This window comes from Phycodurus eques, chromosome 16, assembly GCF_024500275.1.
Source record: "Phycodurus eques isolate BA_2022a chromosome 16, UOR_Pequ_1.1, whole genome shotgun sequence".
Taxonomy (NCBI): Eukaryota; Metazoa; Chordata; class Actinopteri; order Syngnathiformes; family Syngnathidae; genus Phycodurus; species Phycodurus eques.
Window position 1 is genome coordinate 14,033,549 of NC_084540.1, and position 22,168 is coordinate 14,055,716.

Sequence of the window (22,168 nt, forward strand, 5' to 3'; positions counted from 1 at the left end):
CATTTGGGTTATTCTCACGTCCATTGCAACCCCTTTGGCAGAAAACTAGAAAACAGTGGCAGCCCTCGCATAGCAATTGCTGACTAATTACAATCAGTTGGCAGTTGACCTTTGAGTGCAGCTACTTCAAGTATTTTAGACTAACTATTATTCTGTATCAATAGCATCCTTGCGCTGACCAAGAGTAATACGCCCTTTTTTAAATGTGCAACATTAGCTATTGTGTAAAGGATATAATTCAGCATGTTTTTTTATTTTTATTTGATGGACAACAACTGTGCAGAGTAGAGCAAGTATACCCCAATCTGACCATTGACAATAGCTCCAAATCACTTGGATTACTAGAATTCCTGCTATGACAGAAAATAATCACAGCAAGTTTGACGATTAGGGAGCGACCTGGAGAATCATTTGGTGGGAAACCACTACAACCTGTGGATAGAGCTCAGTGTTGTACAAAATACACTTTCTTGCATTTCACACAAGTGAAAACCACGCTGTTACAGAATTCCTGAGAATAGTAGTGCTTTCATTACTACCCCATTGTTACAATAAGCAAGCGAGAGAAGAAAAACAAGATTTTTGGTATCTAAGAGTAAGCTCTCAACATTTTTGCAGAAGGAAAATGTCTATGAGATACTACATTTTTAGATATACTGTAACTTGAAGGTAGCTGCATTATCCTTTGCAAGTGTGCATCTTTATGTGCTTGGATGTACTGTACATGGTGGTGCATGCGAGCGCCCACTTACCAGGCAGCAGGATCATACTCGGCCCATATTCTGACATACTCATCCAAGTGGTGAGGTCCAAGTATGGAAGAATCTCTGGTCAAGTACTCAAAGTTGTCCATGATGACAGCCACAAACAGATTCAGCATCTGCATGAACACACACATACTCAAGCAAGGGAAATCCAACAGGCAGCATAACAGATGTTTTTAATCGGTGCCAGCGTGAGAGGTTCATCCACCAAAAATGAACAGAAGAAGATGAAGGAGACAAAGTAGAGGTAAGCCACTTGGCTGCCACACTCCGGCTCTGTATTCCCTGACAGCTCGTCGCACTGTTTGCCCCCCAGACACGCCAGCATGATCTCGTGCCACGCCTCCCCAGTTGCACTCCTGAAATATACACATAAATGAATTCAAACACATTCAAAACGAAACTACGTGAAGCTTGTCTCAAGTTCAACAATCGCACCTGAAGAGCAGCATGAGAGCCTGAACGAAGGTCCTGAAGTTGTTGTGTTGGTCGATGGCACCCTCTCCGTCTTCTTCAATAGCAATATTGCCAAAAAGCTGCAAACAGGATCGCACTGAGAACGCTACGGTATGTGTATACAACCAGTATCTGGTATTGTAAGTAAAGGGACTGCTTGTCCTTTCGGGTTTTGGAGCATTTGGGCAAATGATCACAAAAAACTGCAAAATATGACTAAAAACAATACAATTGACAATGCGACTTTTTAAAGAATATGAATACGTACTACGTATATAGACTATGCTGTGTGTGTCCCAGGGTCTTATCCATCATTCACCTTGTTGGTGTATATGCTAGTTTAGAATTTGACATGCAAAATAATTAGGCTTCAAAAGCAGTAGCACAAGACTGAAGTAGTCATATATGCAAAGACCAAACACTTAACATAAATGTGCACTTGCTTCGTTTTTGCAGATTGCTCAGGTAGTTTCCAGCTGTAACAGTGCAGTTTTCCAAACATTTCATTTTAAGACCGATTCTCAAATTACTGATCATAACATAAATGGCCAAAATACAGCTTTTTCTCCATTTCTGTTTGCCCCAAAAGTAAGCAGGGAATGTCACAATGAACGCTTTTCATGGCCACCATTTTAATTAATAATCAGTCTTTTCCAACTAGTCTTTCTAGCCGGGTTCACATGCAGACTTTTTTGTCATTCCGAGGAAAGATCTCTGGTCAACTGATTACATGTGATGAGATCTATTTCGATCTGGTTTTATACCTGTGCACTACATTTAATCGGAACAATTATTTTACAGACGTGTGACATGCAGATCAACTGTATGTAAATGTCACGTGATTTATCAAGACAAATGTTAGTATTCTATTTAGCGTGGTAGTGGCGATTGCTTTTACACTTTTATTATAGCAACAGCTTGATTATAAACAAGTTACAAGTAATTCAAACAAGGTGTCGTTGCAGACGAGCTCTGGTTGAAAGCTATCACATTTTCAAGTGCGCAAACGACGACGTCACTGCGCATTTATGTCAAAACAGAGCTTGCGCTAACAGAACGCAGGCTGACCATTGCGACTGAACCGTTTATATGACTTTGGACTGGATTCAGAAAAGGAAGATTCCACCCCTGTGAAACCGAACGATATTACGTTTGGATTTGGCTTGTTTATTGTGATTGAGTATTTTTATTCGGCTTGGGCTTCTAACCCGATTCTAATCGGAATACAAGGCTCCATGTTAACCAGGCTTATGCCAAATGTATCCCGGTTATCTTTTAGGTTAGGCTTCCACACACCTGCATCCCAATGATGGCATAGATGAAGAAGAGCATGGCAATGAGGAGGCATACATAAGGCAGAGCCTGAGGACAGACAAAAGAATTACTGAAGCATCTGAATGTAATTTGGTGCACTTGGATATTACAAATATATCTGTAGAATATGAGCACTTTTTTTCTGAATCTACATCAGTAAATGCAAATATTTATCAGGGCTTGTGGGATATTCTGTATGACTCAGGACACACCTTGAAGGACTGAACGAAGGTCCAGAGCAAGATGCGAATTGTTTCTCCTTGCCTCAGCAACTTGATGAGGCGAGCTGCCCTGAACAACCTCAGGAAACTCAGGTTGATGAAGTTATTCTACAGCAGAGCCGTGCCATAATCAAGGAGAGAGGGTATAAATTCAATTAGAATCGGGCCATACACACAGAAGATGAAAAAACTGTTGAGACAGGTGAAAAGTTGGGGAGGCATAGAAGAAGGTAAAAGAAGTAAACAAGTAAAAGGAGGACTCAAACTCAAGTCAAAAGCAAAAAGCAAACCAAACGCAGCAAGGCTCCAACAAGCGTTTCATATACCAAACAATACAAGACAAAAAGAGGAGAGGCAAATTTTCATCGTTCAATCCAAATCGGGTTTCATAGTCAATGTGATCGGAGTGGTGAGTACAGGTAGTTCAAAGTGCAGGGACGCAGATCGTTTGCTTGGAAAGACAACCAAATGCACTAATTCTCTCAAGGCAATAGCCTTTTAATTCAATGAAGCAAGCCGACAGCATGCAGATGTGACTAATACAAGACATCAAAGCTCAAGGCGTCATTAGGATTGACTCCAAATGTTTGAGGGGGTGGTTGAAGCACAAGTAAGAACATTATTCATTGATTTCAAGTTATTAGGAAACAATTACATAAAAATAGACAACGTTCTTCCACCATTACAAATGGTAAAGAACGGAGGGTCAACAATTGGCATTTAAAGTACTCAAAATGGACACATGTAGCTTCTATCCACATACTGTATGTGGATACGATTGTGAAAATGAGGTTTCTGCTGAAGACATGCAAAGGGCTGCATACACTTATTGGTTCTCTCTGCCACAGCCTCATTTTTGGAAAGCCTCCTCGTCACTGTCTATGTGTATATGGCCATTATATACATTCAATAATTAATCATCCCATGTGATAGATTTGGCAAATTATTTGGGTTGATACAATCCAATCCTTTACAAGATTTAAAACACTAGCTCTTGGTAAAGGATACTGTATATAGTATGGCTGGGATAGGAAAGAAACTAATGTAAGACAGTGAGTGGCAGAGGAATTAGCAAAATTCAGTTCAAGGTTCGATATAAAGGTTGAAGAAAAACATGCACCTTTAACATGCGATTGAAGCAGATGCATAAAAAAAGATCAACAAAAAAATTACAAACCATCTACATGTAGATGTTGCAGACACATGGTTTATAGCAGCACATTTTGGGATTTTTGGTTGTTTTGAAGACACAACCAGAGCCAGTTATCATGGGTGGACACAGAGGATTCATAGTGCATTTTGATTGGATGGTATCACAGGAAGTAGATTGTAGGCGGATGGGGCAGGGGTGAGGGCAGAACGGGGCGGGACGAAGTAGATTACAGCAGATCGCCATTAAGTTTGTGGAAGATTTAATGAAAGCATGTAAAAAAAAAAAGATAAAAACAAGATATAAATCAACAGTCAATACAAGAACAAGTACAGAAATAAGGTAACATCTGTAGACTATGTTGTATGTCAAGAAGGGGAAACTGAATAAATTATGTGGAGCATCATTATAAACTTTGATTATTTCGGTACTTCAAGACATAATGCCACAACGTGTGTTAAAAGTGAATCGACCACACCCAATATTGTTAGGTATGTCTTAAAAAAAAAATAGACTCTTCTGGAATTTCCAGTATCATAAGCATCAATGTGTCTGTAATGTATAGTTAATATGTAAATCCTGGGCTTAAGTTACTGGGGTTCAAGTTCTTCCATTGAACAACATTAAACATATTTCCTGTGACATTTTAAAAAAAAATCCATTTTTTTCCTCAATTTAAAAAATGCACACATTGTCATTAATCACCATAAATAAGTGCTAACTCCGTTTTCATCTTCCAACTTTTCCAATAATACTCAGTCACATTAACCCAGTCCAGAAACATGGTGAACGTGCTGCACTGAAAACCCTATATTTTGCCATAGGAATTGTATAATCTGCTGTGATTTTAAAGTGATGTACATCTAGAGATTCTTCATGTATTCTGGCAGAGGGAGCTAAATTCTAAAGCTAAATGTTGGGAATGCTAAATTAATTTTCATTGTGCAAAAAAAAAAAATAAGTAAGCGATACATCAGTCTGGTAAAGTCAAGAACGTTTGTAAGGGACAATCAGTCAGTTGACACTGAGCACAATTTTTTTTTGTCATTATGGACCACTCTCCAAACTGTAGATCTAAAAACTAAACAAATTACTTTTTGGGAGATGGATTCAGTTGGACTACATGCATTTGTATGTCTCTAGAGTTCCAACGTAGTCACTGACGGACGCAAATGCTGCTAGGCTCTTGGGCCTCCACTTTATTATTTGATTTTTTTTTATTAGGTTGCTCGAAGAAGCTAGAAGCGCCCTGCAGCATCAGCATTCTTCTAGCCTTGCTGTCAGTGAACAGTGCCACACTTCCAGGAGTGTGGTCTCCCCAGGTCCCACCAAGTGGGACAATTATGTAAGACTTTGAAGACATATTCGTGCATGGCTGAACTATAGAGGGCTCAACTGCCCCCCTCGCCCTCCCCCCCACCCAATCCAAAGGCTCTCACTCGACTCCTCTCTTCTGCTGTATGTTTACAGTCAATGTGACAGATGTGCAAATCCACAGACCCATGCAGACAGTCAACTAATATTCATAATAGTTCTCATAATGAGTTGACTACTTACCCCAAGTTCAGTAACCAGAATGTCAGTGATGCTGCCTAGAACAGTCACACAGTCAAAAATGTTCCAGGCATCTTTAAAATAATTCTGTCAGCAGGATGGACAGGAAAGAAAAAAAAAGAAGAGAAATAGAAGTCAGAGAGGTAGGAGAGTAACAGTTAAATATATTTAAATGATCAGATTGAAGTAATAAAAATGTGTCAGGAAGAGTAAGAAAATATAATTCAAAATAATCCAATGAATGAGAAAGGGAGAGAGAGAGAAAAGCAATGAGACAAATGGGCCATCAATGAGCACGTTGGATCTATTCCAGCAGATAAACTGCAGGAAATTGTTCTTCATCAAATTACCACACAGTCTACTGTATATCAATAAGCACGCACACGCACACACACACACACACACACATGCACACACACGTATACACACACACACACACACACACGAAATTAAGAAGAATTATATTTATGAAACTTTTGAAAAAGTTCCATGCTTTATAAACTCTAATAAATGAACCCCGTCCACACATCATTACGGACATTAATCCTTCTTAAATGTTGAATTCCCACACATGCACACAATTAAAGATTTTTTAGAGGAAAAGAGTCTCAGCTGAGTGGCGTCTACTTCCCTCGCTCTCCTCCATGCTGCCTGCAGCCAAACTGTGCATTAGACCAGTGGTGGGACGCATAAGCGGGTAGGAGGCTATCAAAATAAACCACCTTGAGACATACTCACCCCCGATGTTATTTGTCTGGAGGGCTGCGTAATGTGTCCGAGTGTTTTGGACTCCATTCTCTGAGATTTAAATCCTCACACTTAATCTCCTCCCGGTTTCGTAATCCATGCTCCTCTTTATACCACAAATCTGTCATTCACCCTAATGCCTCTAATTATCACGACTACGTCGCCTTAATATTTATCCCTTAAACTATTAGTCTCCTCCTCCTCCACCTTTTTATCATCTTTTGCAGCTGGGTGAAAACACTACTTTAGAAGCATCTTCCCGGCTTCTCATTCCTATAAACACTTAGGGCCCTATTTTCATGACCAGCGTAAATCCGGTGTAGCGGGCGGCGCAACTGCGCACCAGGGGCGGTTTAGACCGGTGTTGGTAATTTCGTAAACCGGCGCAACCAAGTAGTAAAAACTGATTCATCCCAATATTTCTATTCTTTGTTGTGGTATAGGAAACGACAAGCCCTAAATTGGAAATATTCCTGTTCTATACACTGCTCATATACCTTTTGACAGGGTATTACATCAAATCTAAATTCCAATTGTTCATTTTCTGTTATATACTGCAATAAAATGTAATGATAAACAGAAAAAAACAGTTAAAATATTATAATGTTTCCAAACCACACATTGGAGAAGAAAATGTTCAACACTATAGGACTAATTAGTGTACGTAGACAAAAACATTCTGACTTTTGTGCTGATCAGGAAAACTTCACAAAATACACATGGATACACACACACGCTCACCAGTGCTCCAAAGGCAATAATCTTGAGTACACACTCCATGGAGAAGAGAGAGGTAAACACTATGTTGAGGTTGGCTAACACAGCTTCGTAGGTATCTGAAGCTCCATCATACTAAAAACAACATAAACACAGACATTCGTCTACATCTAATTCGTTGCCGCAGACACAGAAATAAAGTACACGGGACAGTAATTATTTCAAGGAATAGTGACAGGAGCTGGAGAACAAAATGCATCATCATAACATCATTACCTTCATCATAAGGACAATTGTGTTGAGCGCGATCATTGCCATGATAGTGTACTCAAATGGCGGCGACACCACAAACTCCCACATGCGGTACTGAAAGCTGAGCTTGTTCTTGGGCATGTGGCGAGTCAGAGGCTTGGCATTGATGGCAAAATCGATACAAGCTCTCTGCAAACAAAAAAACACAAAGATGAAGTTTTGCTGTAAGACTACCACAACCTTTCCTCTGTCCTCAATACTTCCTCACCTCATTCTTTTCCAAACTATAATCCTCCATCATTTTGTCCCCTTGCTCTTGGAAGGTGATGATGATGAGAGCCACGAAGATATTGACAAAGAAAAAGGGGAAGACCACGAAGTACACGACGTAAAAGATGGACATCTCCATCCGATACCCCGGGCTGGGGCCCTGATTCTCGTAAGTCGCATCCACTGAATGTTTCAGCACACTTCGAAAGACACAAGGGGGTGGAGATTAGATGTAGCCGTTTGGGGTTGAGTTGGGCATGTGACCGTGCATGTGTACTCACTCCGGCCACCCCTCTCCGGTTGACACGGTGAAGAGGGTGAGCAGGGCCCAAGCCACATTGTCGTAGTGGAATTCGTACTTCTTCCACTCCCGTTTCTGTGCTTTCACTTCGTTATCACGCCCATACACCAAAAACTCGCCTCTACGTGCACAAATGACAGCATTTGCAGATACTGGTGCTCGACACACTCATGTCCATTCAACACAGATTCATCAACTTTCATTACTACTACTTGGAATGGGATTATTAATTTACCCATCCATCCATTGTCCGACCCGCTTATCCTCACAAGGTTCGCGCTTGTGCTGGAGCCTATCCCAGCTATCTTCGGGCAGGAGGCGGGGTACACCCTGAACTGGTTGCCAGCCAATCGCAGAGCACAGAGAAACAAACAACCATTCACACTCACATTCAATTTAGAGTCTCCAATTCATGCATGTTTTTGGGATGTGGGAGGAAACCGGAGTGCCCGGAGAAAACCCACGCAGGCACGGGGAGAACATGCAAACTCCACACAGGCAGGGCCGGGATTTGAACCCCGGTCCTCAGAACTGTGAGGCAGACACTCTAACCAGTCGTTCACCGTGCCGCCTTATTAATTTATGATTGGTAAAATTAACTAAAGATGCTAAAGAAAAGTATAATCATTTTTGTTAGAAGACATGTTAGATTCCAATAGTATTAGTAATAGTATATGAAACATTAGCCGACCAGCTTCAATGAAAAGAAAAAAAAGGCAAAACAGAGTAATTAATGAGCAACAAAGCCCAAAGCACTGCAATAAACTTTTAAATTCACAGGTAAGTCCAACAATTCTTGTTGAGGAAAATTACACCTTTACATATAGAAGCAGTCTAGTGACAGTCCAACAACTGAAGTGTCAACAACAACTGAAAAAATTACATAGCCATTACACACCACACTTCCTTGCTAATATTAATTTTATATTATAAAAAAAAATGTGTGACCGAAAAATTCTTAATGATCAATCAAAAAAGATTTATTATAACTATCCCTTTATTATTGAGCCTGAAGGGCCCCACTTTGTGATTTTGCAACATCACTTGAGGCTATCCTAAAAAAAGCGTTTTGTTTTTTTTAAAAGTCCACATTTACATAATGAATTAATGGGTCCAGTTTTTAAATCTCTCAATGTTTGTTGGGTAGTAAATGTTAAATGAATAAATGTAAGTAAAAGTAAATTCCTTCTATTGGCCATGAACTCACACACCCTCCAAATCTTCAATCAAACAACATCTCTTTGTTGTTATTGGACTGGATTTATCAGATGCAAGTAAGTAAAATGCCTAAAATACAATGTCTAGATTACAGCCATCAAAATTGTTGCAATTATACAATGCTAGCTCAGGGTAGTAGTCAAAATAGTACATGTACCCCTGTAAATCCCAAATCTAAAAAAACAAAAACAAAACAAAACAAAAAACCTTCAGATGGTGATGATGGCCCTAAAGGGTAAGTCGCATCGACCAAAACAACAATTTTCTGACCTGCAGTCACGCTCAAACTCTTTGGATTCATCACTGCAAAAAAAGAAACGTCCCTTGAAGAGCTGCACAGCCACCACAGCAAAGATGAACATGAAGAGCAGGTAGACGATCAGAATATTGAGGACGTTCTTCAGAGAGTTCACCACACAGTCAAAAACAGCCTGAAAAGGTGGAGTTTGAAAAGAGAACATTCTATGAAAGAGACTGAGCTCACTCTAAGATGATGGAACACTCACTGGAAAGCAAACTCTGATGGAATATTCTCCAAACTAAAAACATACCTTGAGTTTGGGAAGACGTTTTATCGTCTTAAGTGGCCGCAGCACTCTGAGAACCCTCAGAGACTTGATGGTGCTGATATCTTTTCCTTTGCTGCTCCCCCTAAATGTGCAAACACAATCATACACACACAAGGCATTCAGAGAGTCAGCAAGTGCATTCGACTTAGTCCTCTCAAATCCCAAAATAGCAGCGGGCGGACACAATTTGATGTTATTTGTGTTCTAGTTAACGCAGAATAAGTAACTGTCTCATGTTAAATACATAGCAACACATGAAGTGTTCTTATTTGTTTACACTTAAACCTATTTCCAAGTGTAAAGCCTTATTTCTAAAAGTCGGAATATCTGCATGCTCCATTTAAGTGGGTATTGTACAACTACAGTGCATGCTACAACTAAACATCTTAAATAGTCTGCAATGTATTTCAATGCTGTATAAAGATGACTCATAATAAGTCATATCGGCACAGTAAGGGTGTATACAGTATACTCATGCTGCATTGAAACCTTGCTTTCCATGACGCAATACATCACAACTTCTACTAAGTCACACTATAAGTGATCCCAAACTCTATTCTACACAAAGACGTTTGCAGAGAGAGTTTAGTCATTGTCATGTGATTAATAATTGAAATATAAATAGGTCAAAATCAGGTAGTGTCACGGCGTGCGTTAAGTGACACACAAAAAGACAAACTCTCTCTTTTCGTGATGAAATCTACAATAGTCTACAAACACCAAACAACCGCTAGGATCAGTTGTTTTCAGTACATTGTTCAGTCAGCATGGAATTTTGTACGTAGACTTCTTCGCACAAAGATATACCAGCAAGTATCTCTGCATGAAATGCCAAAACTCTTTTAAGTACTTTCACATAAGAACAAAATAATAATAAAACTGAATGCTTCCTCCAATGGAAAAAAAACCCCTCACATTTAGCTCAATAATTGAGCCCACAGCTGCTTCCTTTGCCTTCTAACAATTGGACACTGAATTGGTGTTAAAAAAAACAAAACACCTACACTTGAAATTCCTGTATAAAGCTCACCATGGTCAAAAGGTCAGTGAGCTAGCCTGAAGGGCGGCAGCACATGTGTGTCAGCAGCTGTGTGATCCTACAGATGTGAGGCCAGATGGTAGACAACTGGCGTATGTGAGTGTGCACTTGCTGTATATATTGTGCGTGCAAGTATCATGTTGTGGGTTAGGATAGGCTTTTGTATGTATAGGTCTGAAACCTGCATCTCAAACGGCATCATTTTTGCAGGTTTTTTTGTTACATTTACAGCCAACTATTTCTTTGTAAACTTGTTTGTAAACTTCACCGTCATTTATCTGCAATCATCCATTCGTTTAACAGCTTTTTAGTTGAGGGTAAGACACGTCAACTTTTTGTGGTATCTGAGTAAGAGCTCTTCCATGGTGAACAATGAAACAGAAGGACAGACAATTATTTATCTGCTATGAAGGATGGACAGAGAGGTGATGAGTGTAAAGTGTGCCCATTGAACAAACACTGAGAAAGTAGAGAGATGACTTCTGGAGAGGAGGGGGAAAAAAAACAACAACTTTACCCTCCGCCGCTGTTGGTGGTGGTCCAAACGAAGAGATGAGAGTGGGGTGAGATATTGAAAGGACAAAAAGAAGAGAGACAGAAAGACAAGGGTGGGAGGAAGAACCAGAATGGGATTGAAAATGAGAGGCCAGATGAGGAAGAGAGAGAGAGAGCAAAGAAGAAGTGAGGCCCGTAACACTCAAAAGGCATCAAATATCTTCATCACTATCTTTTTCGTGATGACTCTTCTGGTCAGGGGCAACATCTTGCATGTACATGCACTGATAACGGTATTACTATATCATCTAATAATAAATCATTTAGACTGCAATTATTTTATTGTCAATTGTCTATTTGCATTCAAGTGGCAAATGCCAGTGAAAACTCAACTCTACTTTACAACAAGGGTCCAAAAGGTAAAAAAAAAAAAAAGAAAAGATGTTTGGCAACAGCAGTCATATTTTACAGAGACTTTATGATCATTATTACAATATCTATGACCCTGATAAAGGATGTATTATTGTAATGTGGCACCAACTTGCTCCAAGTGTATCATGCAGTCTTTTGCAATACTAAGTTGGTCCTCAGTTTGTCCAAATTACATCACACAAGCCTTCAACACATCATATAAAATACAAACTAAATTTAAAGTTCATAGAAACTACACTTGCAATATATTGACAATAAAAATCATGGCCATAGGCATAATGTTTGATACAGCTTCAGTGATTCATCACAATCGGTTGTGCGGGTGTATCTAATTTTGTGGTTAATTGGTGCATAGTGATATCAAGCAATCCCATAGATGTACCTACACCAACTGACCTTGCACACAAAATGGCAACTGCAACAACCATTATCTAGTGGGAGGGAAAGAACCACCCTAATATCAAGGCCTAGCCTCAGGGGCCTTCTAATAACGTGTCAGATTTTGAATATGGCAAGTCGGTGAGACTTGTCGTAGAAGTACAGAGATTTAAGGGTCAAATGGAAAATATTTCAGTGCTTCTTAACACGTTCACTGCCAGTTAACATGGATATTTGACTTCTAAAGCCGTCAATGGCAGTGAATGTGTTAAAAGTAGCATCTGAGTAAAAACAAAGTGTGTGTCTCTGTCTTGAACATGTTTCTGGACTTGTGGCTCAGCTCATCTACAGAAATGTTCAAGTCCAAGTCCAACACATTAGGAACCCTCAGACTAATTGCATTTAAAGGAGTGATAAACATCTCCAATGAGGTTGCTGAGCCTTTCTGGAGTACTGTTTGATTTCATCAATTAAGTTAAGACACAATCGGGATGTGCATGAGACTGGAATGCCTCTCATGATGAAACAGACATTTAGTCTTCCCGTACAGTAAGGACCACATTTGCCTTTGTACACTTGCCTCCCTCATATGGAAATTTAAAATGTATGGAAATGTATTCTCAGTATTTATAAGAAATCCATTATTCATAAATCTGTCTGTTACTGCTATTTAGGCAAGCATATTTAACCAAAATGTCAGTGTAACATTGAAATCCTACGACAATCCAGACTGGAGGAAAACTTCCAGGTCCTCATAACATGGAATATTGTATGTCAAACGTAGAGAATGTGGCAAGAGGTCACAAATTTGTGGACATAAGAGAGCCCCCATACACACCCAGATTAAAAGAAACAGTACAGAAATAATGCTAGTGACGAAACGGACCAGCGAAAAATTCAGAGCAGAAAATAATCTTACAAATCTGAGACAGCACAAGTAGTACCCAGGGGAACTTCATGCTTCATTTATGTTTAATTTATGGGAAAAGTAATTCTTCATTTTCATGGCATCCTAGAATCTATCACTATGCTGAACTACAAAAGGAGAAGCAGGTGTTACATTAGTCTGTTGAGATAAATGTATTTTTCCCCATCTCAGGCACATGTTAAATTTGTACTTCAGGCTCATATTGATTTGCAGAAACATTTGTTTGTTTTGCTCAATAGTTTTTTCACATTCAATAGCACAAACTGATTGAGGGGAGAATCTCATTAGATGCATATGTGTCAGTTTATCTTAATGCTGTCAAAGGGTGAGAAATGAATGTGATAAAGGGGCATGCCACAAAGTACATTTACAGTGGAAAATGAATGATGTTTAATATCCATCTAGGATCATTGTCTGCCATCTTGACAACCACTCAATCCAAATAACTAAACTGAATTAAAAATAGAGGGAAAAACTTAATTGAACGATGTGTTTTTATTTTTCTTAAATGTCAAGTGTCACACCTGCTTTTGCTTCCTGTAGGATAAATTATTTTTTACACTGTTGAACTCCAAATGAAGTCATTCATTGGCAACTATATTAATCCACAACAACTAGAAATTAAACCAAACACGGTATTTAATGGGGCCAGATATTAGCTAACTAATTTGGGATAAATAAATAGTCCACAATTATCTTTAAAAAAAAAGATAAGAAGTTCCCTTTAGATTATTTCATTGAATGGAATCATGTTAAAAGTAAATTCATCATAACCCAAGATAACTTAGTTTGGGAATTTACCAAAGGGTTACAGGTAGGAAAAAGTAGTCCTCGCCTCTAGCAGAATCGAAAGGAATGGGAAACTGTTAGAACGTGACAGGTTGTGGGAGGAGAGGAAAAGGTCAACTGGAGACAATATTAAGTTTAATGAAGACGGACAGAAAACAGTGTGTGAGAGAAGGACATCTAAATAAAAAAAAAACACACACAGACTCTTGAATAGGGACTATGGAAGATTATACAGGAACAAAGAGGTTCACGTAAAAGAAGCAGAACAGGTAGAGAGGACAGGTACGTCGGATGAACACTTACGTGAAGGCGAAGGCCACCAGCGCACCACTAACCACAATAAAGTCAAGGATGTTCCACAAGTCACGGAAATAAGAGCCCTGGTGCAAGACCAACCCCAGGTCCACCATCTTGAGGAGAAAGACAGATAATGATGAGGAAATTCAAGTCGTCCGGTCGTGCCGTACAATAAAACAAGCCTAAAGCGAGTCCTATTACCTTAATTAGCATCTCAAATGTGAACACTCCAGTGAAGACATAATCAAAATAGCGCAGGACCTAAACATACAGACAGAGGAATTAGATGAATGACACTCATTGGATGCCTAACACTCATTTGGCTGACAAACTTTATTTGTCCTGAAGGAAAAGAGACTGGAGACACTGTATCTGAGTGAATATGTCAGATGTCAAAAGATTATTTTCACTGACTGATCAAATCAACCAGAATCGGGTTACAGCATAGGTGCCAAACACAAGGCCTGTGGGACACATCCGGCCCGCCAAATAATTTTATGTGGCCTGCGAAAGCAAATCGTTTGCATCAACTTTCATGGTTCTTGCCTAATTTCAAGTCGTCATATGTAATAAATAATAACTAAATAAGCACTGAGATATTGCAAGAATTTTTTTCTGATACCAAACCCCTTTTTACTGCAACTTGAATAATAGTTGAACAAACTATTATCCTCGACTTCTGATTTCAAAACTACTTACCTACCAATTTGTATTAAAATTATGACATAATACTGGGATGACGCGATATAACTTATTTCATGGTTTCACAGTTATAACGACCCTCTAAAGGAAACCGTTACTACAATGTGGCCTCGTCGCAAAAATGAGTTTGACACACACACACTGTTACAGCATGAACTTTAGTCTTTAGTCAGGCAATCAGTCAGCTCCTCCATATATCACTTTGTGTGTCAGTTTTCATCTTGCTCATTATTTTTGATGCACTTGGCTGTGATGTTGAACTGTGCCACACCATACCTATGTCCCATGCATGTAGCTTGAACAGATTAATACCTCTCTGACAGTGCACTTTTGTCGTTGGAAAGGCAGTATTTTGAGAAAAACTCTTGCTGGCTTTTGGTACCTAATTAAGTGACTGGTTTGTTTGAATATTCGTCGTTCTCTGTCAAATGACTAAATGCTCTGCTTCATTTTACATTAAATTAAGGGTTACCACCACGAGTGACACGGGACTATTGCTAATTTAATGGGAAAAAAAACATAATATGATTGCATGATTTTTTTTCAGGCAGTATTAAATGACATCCTTACATTGTTGCGAGTAGAATCAGGCCAGACGGGGTCTTCGGCAGCAAGGGCAATACTACTCATGGCAATGACCAGCAGAATACACATCTCAAAGTAGCGCAGGGTGCATATGTAGTGACAGGCCCGACGAAACCTTAGAGTAGACAAAGTTGTTCTTTTCATTTTACTGAATATCATCCCATCTGTGCTGTAAGAATATATAATAGCTTTGGCTGTGGTATAAGAGTAGATCCTCTTTCCTTTTGAGATTCCAATCTAAATACGGTGATCAAACAAGCCCAAGTAGGCTTGCTCCTCTAAAGCCATTTTTTTCCAGCAAGTCGTGTAGTTCAGTTCTGTAGTACAGACTACAAACCTTAATCTTTCCACTACATGGTGTGTAAATGGTAGTGGTAAATGGGTGTGACATCACAGCGGTGTGACCGTGTAACTCCCAGTCATTTTTCTCAGCTATTTACATTTCTTAATTCCATTGTAGTTTCATCTCCAATAGCAGTGTTGATTATCTGCTAACAGACTGTGGAGTCACAGATACTTTTCAACTTTTGACAACTGAACTGAAATATATAGTACTTCTTGTTGGAAATTGTTTAAATTGGTAGAATTGCTCGTGTGTCGTACTCACGGATTAGTGGTGGTCAGTATAAACATGGAGGTAAAGGGAGGCATGGGCCTGGGTCCTCCATTACCTCCCTTTGCATCATCATCATCATCGTCCTTGTCCTCCTTCGCTGGTAAAGGCTCTGTGTTTGCATTTTTATTGACTGGGTTCAAAAGAAACACATGGAGGAGGAATGTTAGTGGAGACAAGAGGGATAATAAAAGTAATGAACATGGTGCTGTTTCTACCCTGCAGGATGGCATTGGTGGACGGGAAAATTGGCATGTCCACAGCCATGTGGTCGGGGTGGGGCTGTCTGATGATGTTGTTGGCACGGCGATGTCCGACGTTCCCGTAGCTGTCTAATCTGACTAAACTCCCTCGACCGCCACTGTTAGCAAGTTGGAAGGCGGATTCAAAGCCGTGGTCCGCAGTGTGGTTGGCAAGTGGAATTGGGTAATGGTCGATGGAAGGGGCGGAGCCTGAAACCAGTTTGGTATTCATGAGGTTGTCCATATCTTCACTGTCCTGCCTGTCCTGCCTGGACAGCCTCTTTTGGATGGGCCTCGTGGTGGAGAGGTTCAGAACACTACCATCCCTGAAGGGATTAATGTGGACACACATTGAAATTACAAGAGCATACTGTATGTATTTTATCAGTGTTGGAAAAGAAAACATTCTTTATAAACATTATGGACTAATGAATTAAGACCCAGCCTAATATCAGCGTTTGGGGTACATCCCTTATTCCCTTTTAATTATTCATGTTAATAAAACATTTCTATGCTTCCAGGATTGCGTGAACTGTTTGGGGAATTCCAGCATGACCAAGTAAAGCTCATAAAAGAATGCCTGGGTGAGTTTGTTGGGGAAGAACTTCAACACCACAGTTGAGATTGTGAGTCAGGGCCAGTGACCATCAGTGATCTCAAAAATATTCCCAGAAGACTGAAAGCTGTAAATTATGTCAAGAATATTTTCTTATAACTGCAATAACTTTTTTTTGCGGTGCCAGGTGTCACAATAATCCTATTTACATAGTGTATCTATAACAGAGTGTATTATACTTACTTCCGTCGATGCTGGCAGATCTTCCCCTCTCCTTCCACCTGGTTGCTATGGCGACCTCTTCTCGGCCTCCTCTCACTTCCATCAGCAGCTGCTTCCTTCTCTTCTCCCTCCCCACCTTCTTCGACCCCTTTGTTCTTGTGTCTTCCTGCTTTTCCAGCTCCTTCTCGACCATCTTCGTCTTCATCATTCCTGCGATGCATTCTAGGTCTCCTGTGTTCGGACTGTCCTGTCCCTCGACTTCCGCTGCGATTGTGATGAAGGCGCCTCGTCGGCCTCTCCTCCGAGCCCGGCCCGGGAATCGCAGTTGTATCCAATCGTACACGGGAGCTACGATGGTGATGCGTACCTTTCCGGCTACGCCTGCTCTCAGTAGACTCGCCTTGCTCTGGAGGAGATTTGACGGGGCCTCCTTGACCACCGTGTTCGTGGTGGCGCGTTTTTCTGTGGAGGTCATCGGCAGGATGCTGTTGGCTGAAGCAGAGGTCTGGATTGTTGTCAGTGTTCTTGTTGGTATTGTTGTTGCGGTTCTCCAGGGGGTCAACCATCAAAGGTCGATCCAGGTGAGTTTTCATATCTGGTCGGACATGGCGCGAGTAGTTGACCTGAACATGAAGGGTCAATATGTTTAGAGCAGTATTGCTTAAAAATTGTAAAAGTAAACATTTCTGGCTAACATGCGGTGGAATCTCTAAAATTTGAAGTTGTAAAAATTGGAATTCAATCAAAAAATTCAAGGAACATATGCTTTATTGCAAAATCCTCAGTTCAAACTGTTGCGATGCATGACTTCATAGAAAGATACGCACGTCAGTTCAGCGAACATCAAACTATTTCCTTCTCTAAGTAGTCTTCATTTCAAAAGGTGGAATTTACATATGCGAAGTGGATGCAAATTGAAAGCATCACTTCAGCATCACTAAATACACATTACCGATGGAAGGCTGTATTGGTTTATTTTCTATTTCATTATTAGGAGTGGTTACTTATTAACATTTGTGTGACAATTTAAATAATTTAAAAATCATTCATTAAAACCTTGCTGGTACAGTTAAAAAGATTTATGATGATTGTACCTGGATGAGATTCTAGTTATTTAGATTATTTACGATGGTAAATAATGTAAAATGTCAATCAGTCGCCTGCTTTGACCTCAGAGGTTCCACCGTATAGCACACCGTTAACAATATTTACATAGCCATCACTTGTGTACACTGATAACACAGGTCTAGAGGCTTTATGTTTTTTGCCTTGTCCTTTACATCGTTGTGTTCTTCCCTCCCTGTCCTTGCCTTCCAGCGGTCTTCAGTGTCCAGCTCGTTGTAGAGGGCTTCTCGGCTAGATGCCAGAGTTTGCTTCCTCAGCTCCTTGGTGCGCTGCTCCCACACAGACTTATTGAGCCCCTTATTGTGGTTCTTCTGCTGCTCCTTACTGTGAAACCAAGCACAGCGGGGAGAATGAGTGGAGGCGATTGTGAGGACTTGTCCAGCGAGACTGCTAAGCAAATACACATTCAAACAAGTGGGGGTGATGTGGAAACAAACACCAACATTATAAATAGGTCATGAGGAGATGCTGGGGTGATTGTCCACACAAAGAAATTTGCAGGAATTTTGGAAGCCATGTAGGGACAACAAAGAAGGGGGCAAAATGAGGTAAGGTAAGAATTTATTAGCAATGATTAACCCACTTAAAAGTACACACAGTTCAATAAGCAACTACAAAATTGATGATGCGATTATATTTGTGGTTGCAGCAGCTAAACAAGTGATAATAGTTACTAACAAACTACTGCTACAAAATTGTCAGTGACCACCATTATAGTCTCAAATAGTTTCCAATTTTAGTCACGACTATACTGTGAGGTGCAGCAACACAACGTGAACTTGGAAAAGTAGCAAAAGTAACAGTTGATGACAGTTTGTTTAAGTTCATTAATAGGTTGGAGACAAAGCAACATGGAGAGGAGACGAGGAATGGTTGTAAGGTCACTCAACGGGAGAGAATCAGAAATAAATAAACAAATAAATAAAATAAATACCAGTCCAGAAAGGGGTCAGTAGCGTTGTGACAATCACTGTGTACTTTGTTGCTGAGGAAGGAAACAGTTGGTGAGTGAGATGGCACAAAAAAAATAACAAAATAAAAACAAAAAACAAAAACAAAAACTGAGGATTTCATTCCAAAACGGATCCACCGGAAAAGAAACCAATTTAATCACATTTTGGAATGCGACCCTGCATGTTCTCACTCACTCACTCATTTCTGAAAGTCTCCAAATTACCATCGCATTAGTGGATCATTATTTGTAACATTTCTCATCAAATATAATACAGAGTAAATGTACAAAAATATACAATTATTTAAAGAATTCTGTAGTCTGTGTTAAATTATTGTTGAGGCAAAAGCCAGAGCAAAACTACCATCTCGGTTAGTTTGTGATTCAAACAAAAACATCCTGGCCTCAATTGTGACAAAGCATTTTTTATTGTTAAAAACAATTGAAATCACAACATTCTTGAAATACCTATATATATCTGGAAAATTTTGTGATTTTCTGCCAAATATATTAAAAAAATAATGTCATTGATGTATTGATCGTTCATTTTCCACATAAGGATAAAGTCAAATGCACATTCTGTCTCCAACTACTGTATATACTTTTCAGTTGATAACACTAAGCAAATTATTATTTTCATTTCTTCCTAATTCTCTATTTGTCAAATTATTTTTCTTATTATTTATTTATTTATTTATTTTTTGGGTCATGTTTTAAAGTGAGTGTTTCTATTTAATTCAAAATTGTAGATACTAAATTTGCCATAATTGTACAAATAAATAGAAATAAATTAGATACTACTAAAATGAGATAAAATCTTTCCATTCTAGGTCAAAAGGAAGAGATACATTGAACATGATTGTTACATGTCATGTAAAACTTCATTTTGTTTTTTATTTTGACTTGAATACATCATTCACTCACTTTCACACACAACAGATGAATGTCAGAAAAGAAAATATTATAATGGACTTCCAGGTAAAAAAAACAAAGAATGTCCCTTGGTAAACAGACATATATTCACAGCAAACTGACACATGCACAGCACATACAATGACAACACGCACTGTGATGTGACATGAGGCCATGTACTGCACACGCGTGGATGCGTGTGTTTCGTGCGTGTGCATAAATCCCAATTCATAGTAAGTGTGTGTGTGATACAAAGAAGGAAGAGGCTGTTGTATCAAAGCCGAAAAGGTCACTGTGAGTTGTGTCTGTGGGCACGCTGTGCTCCCCTGCTGTTGTCAAACCTTTATGAGTACAAGTTTATATGTGAGTGAGTGTCACTGTGTATAAAATGTAGAAATTGTAACCGTAAAACAACAGCTTCAAAATCATTTGGATTGTAGAGTGGTGATAAGGAGAAGTCTGTTCCATTGCTGGCAACATCAGATCTTCTTCAACGCTGTATAAAAGGGGAGGACCAGCCAGGACACATAATATATATATTAGTGCTAACTTTACTGTTTAGGATTGTGTACAGTGCGTGTAAACATGTTGATCAGACAGTGGTTATTCTGATGGCCAAAATGCAAAACCTCCTATCCGAATGTTTTTTTTTTTTTTTTTTTTTTTTTAAGTAAACAAACAAAAAAAAAACTTGTTTTAAAGCAATTTGTAATTTGTATTTATCCTAAATCTTTGCGTCTCGCGCCATCGATTTGTTAGTGTGTAGGGAGCAAGGAGCAAAATCTCAATGATTCCTTAATGTTGCTCTAAAAAATATTATTATTAGTATTATTATCATGCAATATGTCTTTATTTATTTATCAGTAAACAAAACAAAATGAGTGAAAACCTGGCCATAATCGTGCTCATTTCAGTCAAGATGTCTGTACATGGAAGTAAAAAAATATTCAACAGTAGTAATTCCTATAATGTACATGCCGGTTGGAAAAATGTTTGGAACCCAAAGCGCAATAGTGATGGAGATCTACACTCACGCTGCTATGGAGAGGTTGGCAGCCGACAGGGGGCTGACTTCCGCCACCTCCTTGGCTTTCTGCAACGCGATCTTCTGACTGGCAGCCTCCTCCTCCTCTTGCTCATCCTGCCGGGAAAGAGAGACGGAAGGAGGTAAAGGACGTCAATGGAGGAAGTAGAGTGGAGAAAAAAAGCATTAGTCATGATGACGTAACGTCGAGCAGCGTTGTACCTTGGTTAGCTCCTGTGCGTTGGCCAAATTGTCCACAGCGATAGCCAAGAAGACATTCAGCAGAGTATCTGAGCAAAGACTTTATGGGAAATCCACTGTGTGGGCGTTTGGCTTATTTTTACACATTTTCACACCAGGCACAGACTCATGAGAACAAAGACGCCATAATTGTATTATAACTTCACTTTGTGATGCAAGTTTACCCCGTTTGACATTATTTCCAATAATGGCTCGAAAGTAAATTACTTACTACACGTACGCACAGTTCTGTTTCAACAGCAGAAACACAAGGCAGGACAATATGTTTAATCTAAAACTTAGAATAACGTTACATTCAGTTTCTAAGATGCACAATGTGTGTGTAAGACACACCTGAATGATTTCTGCATGTGTCTTTTTACTTCCGCAAGCAAAGGATACAGTTGCCAAAAAGAGTGAGCACGATAAAGAAGACTGAGAAGGCCATGCCCTTGTTGACTCCGCCCTGAGACTTGATGCCCGCATACATCACCATGTTCCAGTCTTCACCTGTCAGGATCTGAACACAACCACACACAAATATTCAGTTAGTTCAAGCCATTGTACACAGGGATTTCATAACATTTTAACTCTTTTTTTTCTGTACATAACATGCTGCTATGTGCATGCCAGAGCAAAAGGCGGTGCTCTCACCATTATATGTAATTAGCGAATCAAAAGCCTAAAGAAAGTATCTTTTTTGGGGGAAAAAAAGGCTTTGTGGGAGTACTTTGCCTTTAAATCAGGTGGCCCAAGTGCAGCCACCCATAGCTCTGTCCCGTCATCGAAACAAAATGCATATTGACCATTGGCCCAACAATACGGCTGGGTGGGCGCTGGCTCACGATGAGACAGGGCCACCACATCAAAAAATAGGGGGTTTAAAATGTGTGATAATTCTTGAAACGTATTTTGGCAAAAGCATGTCACAGACATGCTATTAAGACACCTGGGAACTGTTTTAAATAGCGAAGAAAATATGCAGTGTTTCACTCTTTTTACTTTTGAGTGACGACTAATGTACTCTTAATGACATCAACCCAAGAGCTGTATCAAACACTCACCTTTGACAATCATAGTGATGAAGATGAAAATAACAGCTAT

At 39.6% G+C, this 22,168-nt stretch overlaps 1 protein-coding gene across 9 annotated transcripts in view; it reads right to left on the bottom strand.

The window, feature by feature from the left end:
* cacna1aa (calcium channel, voltage-dependent, P/Q type, alpha 1A subunit, a) overlaps positions 1-22,168 on the bottom strand; it is an 83,856-nt gene that overhangs the window by 27,355 nt on the left and 34,333 nt on the right. For 5 of the 9 annotated variants that reach the window (XM_061699908.1, XM_061699907.1, XM_061699909.1 and 2 more), the window contains 23 exons: positions 21,467-21,584; positions 21,047-21,114; positions 20,835-20,941; positions 18,871-18,921; positions 18,092-18,260; positions 16,833-17,434; positions 16,010-16,359; positions 15,786-15,924; positions 15,164-15,293; positions 14,093-14,152; positions 13,898-14,004; positions 9,516-9,615; positions 9,235-9,395; positions 7,727-7,867; positions 7,444-7,645; positions 7,200-7,364; positions 6,948-7,058; positions 5,463-5,546; positions 2,747-2,863; positions 2,517-2,582; positions 1,203-1,300; positions 973-1,123; positions 753-880 (listed from right to left, as the gene is read on the bottom strand). In XM_061699908.1, the coding sequence (XP_061555892.1) occupies positions 753-880; positions 973-1,123; positions 1,203-1,300; positions 2,517-2,582; positions 2,747-2,863; positions 5,463-5,546; positions 6,948-7,058; positions 7,200-7,364; positions 7,444-7,645; positions 7,727-7,867; positions 9,235-9,395; positions 9,516-9,615; positions 13,898-14,004; positions 14,093-14,152; positions 15,164-15,293; positions 15,786-15,924; positions 16,010-16,359; positions 16,833-17,434; positions 18,092-18,260; positions 18,871-18,921; positions 20,835-20,941; positions 21,047-21,114; positions 21,467-21,584 (3,425 nt within the window). The remainder of the gene's footprint in view (positions 1-752; positions 881-972; positions 1,124-1,202; positions 1,301-2,516; positions 2,583-2,746; positions 2,864-5,462; positions 5,547-6,947; positions 7,059-7,199; positions 7,365-7,443; positions 7,646-7,726; positions 7,868-9,234; positions 9,396-9,515; positions 9,616-13,897; positions 14,005-14,092; positions 14,153-15,163; positions 15,294-15,785; positions 15,925-16,009; positions 16,360-16,832; positions 17,435-18,091; positions 18,261-18,870; positions 18,922-20,834; positions 20,942-21,046; positions 21,115-21,466; positions 21,585-22,168) is intronic. The other 4 variants (XM_061699915.1, XM_061699913.1, XM_061699911.1 and 1 more) reach the window with 3 other exon arrangements.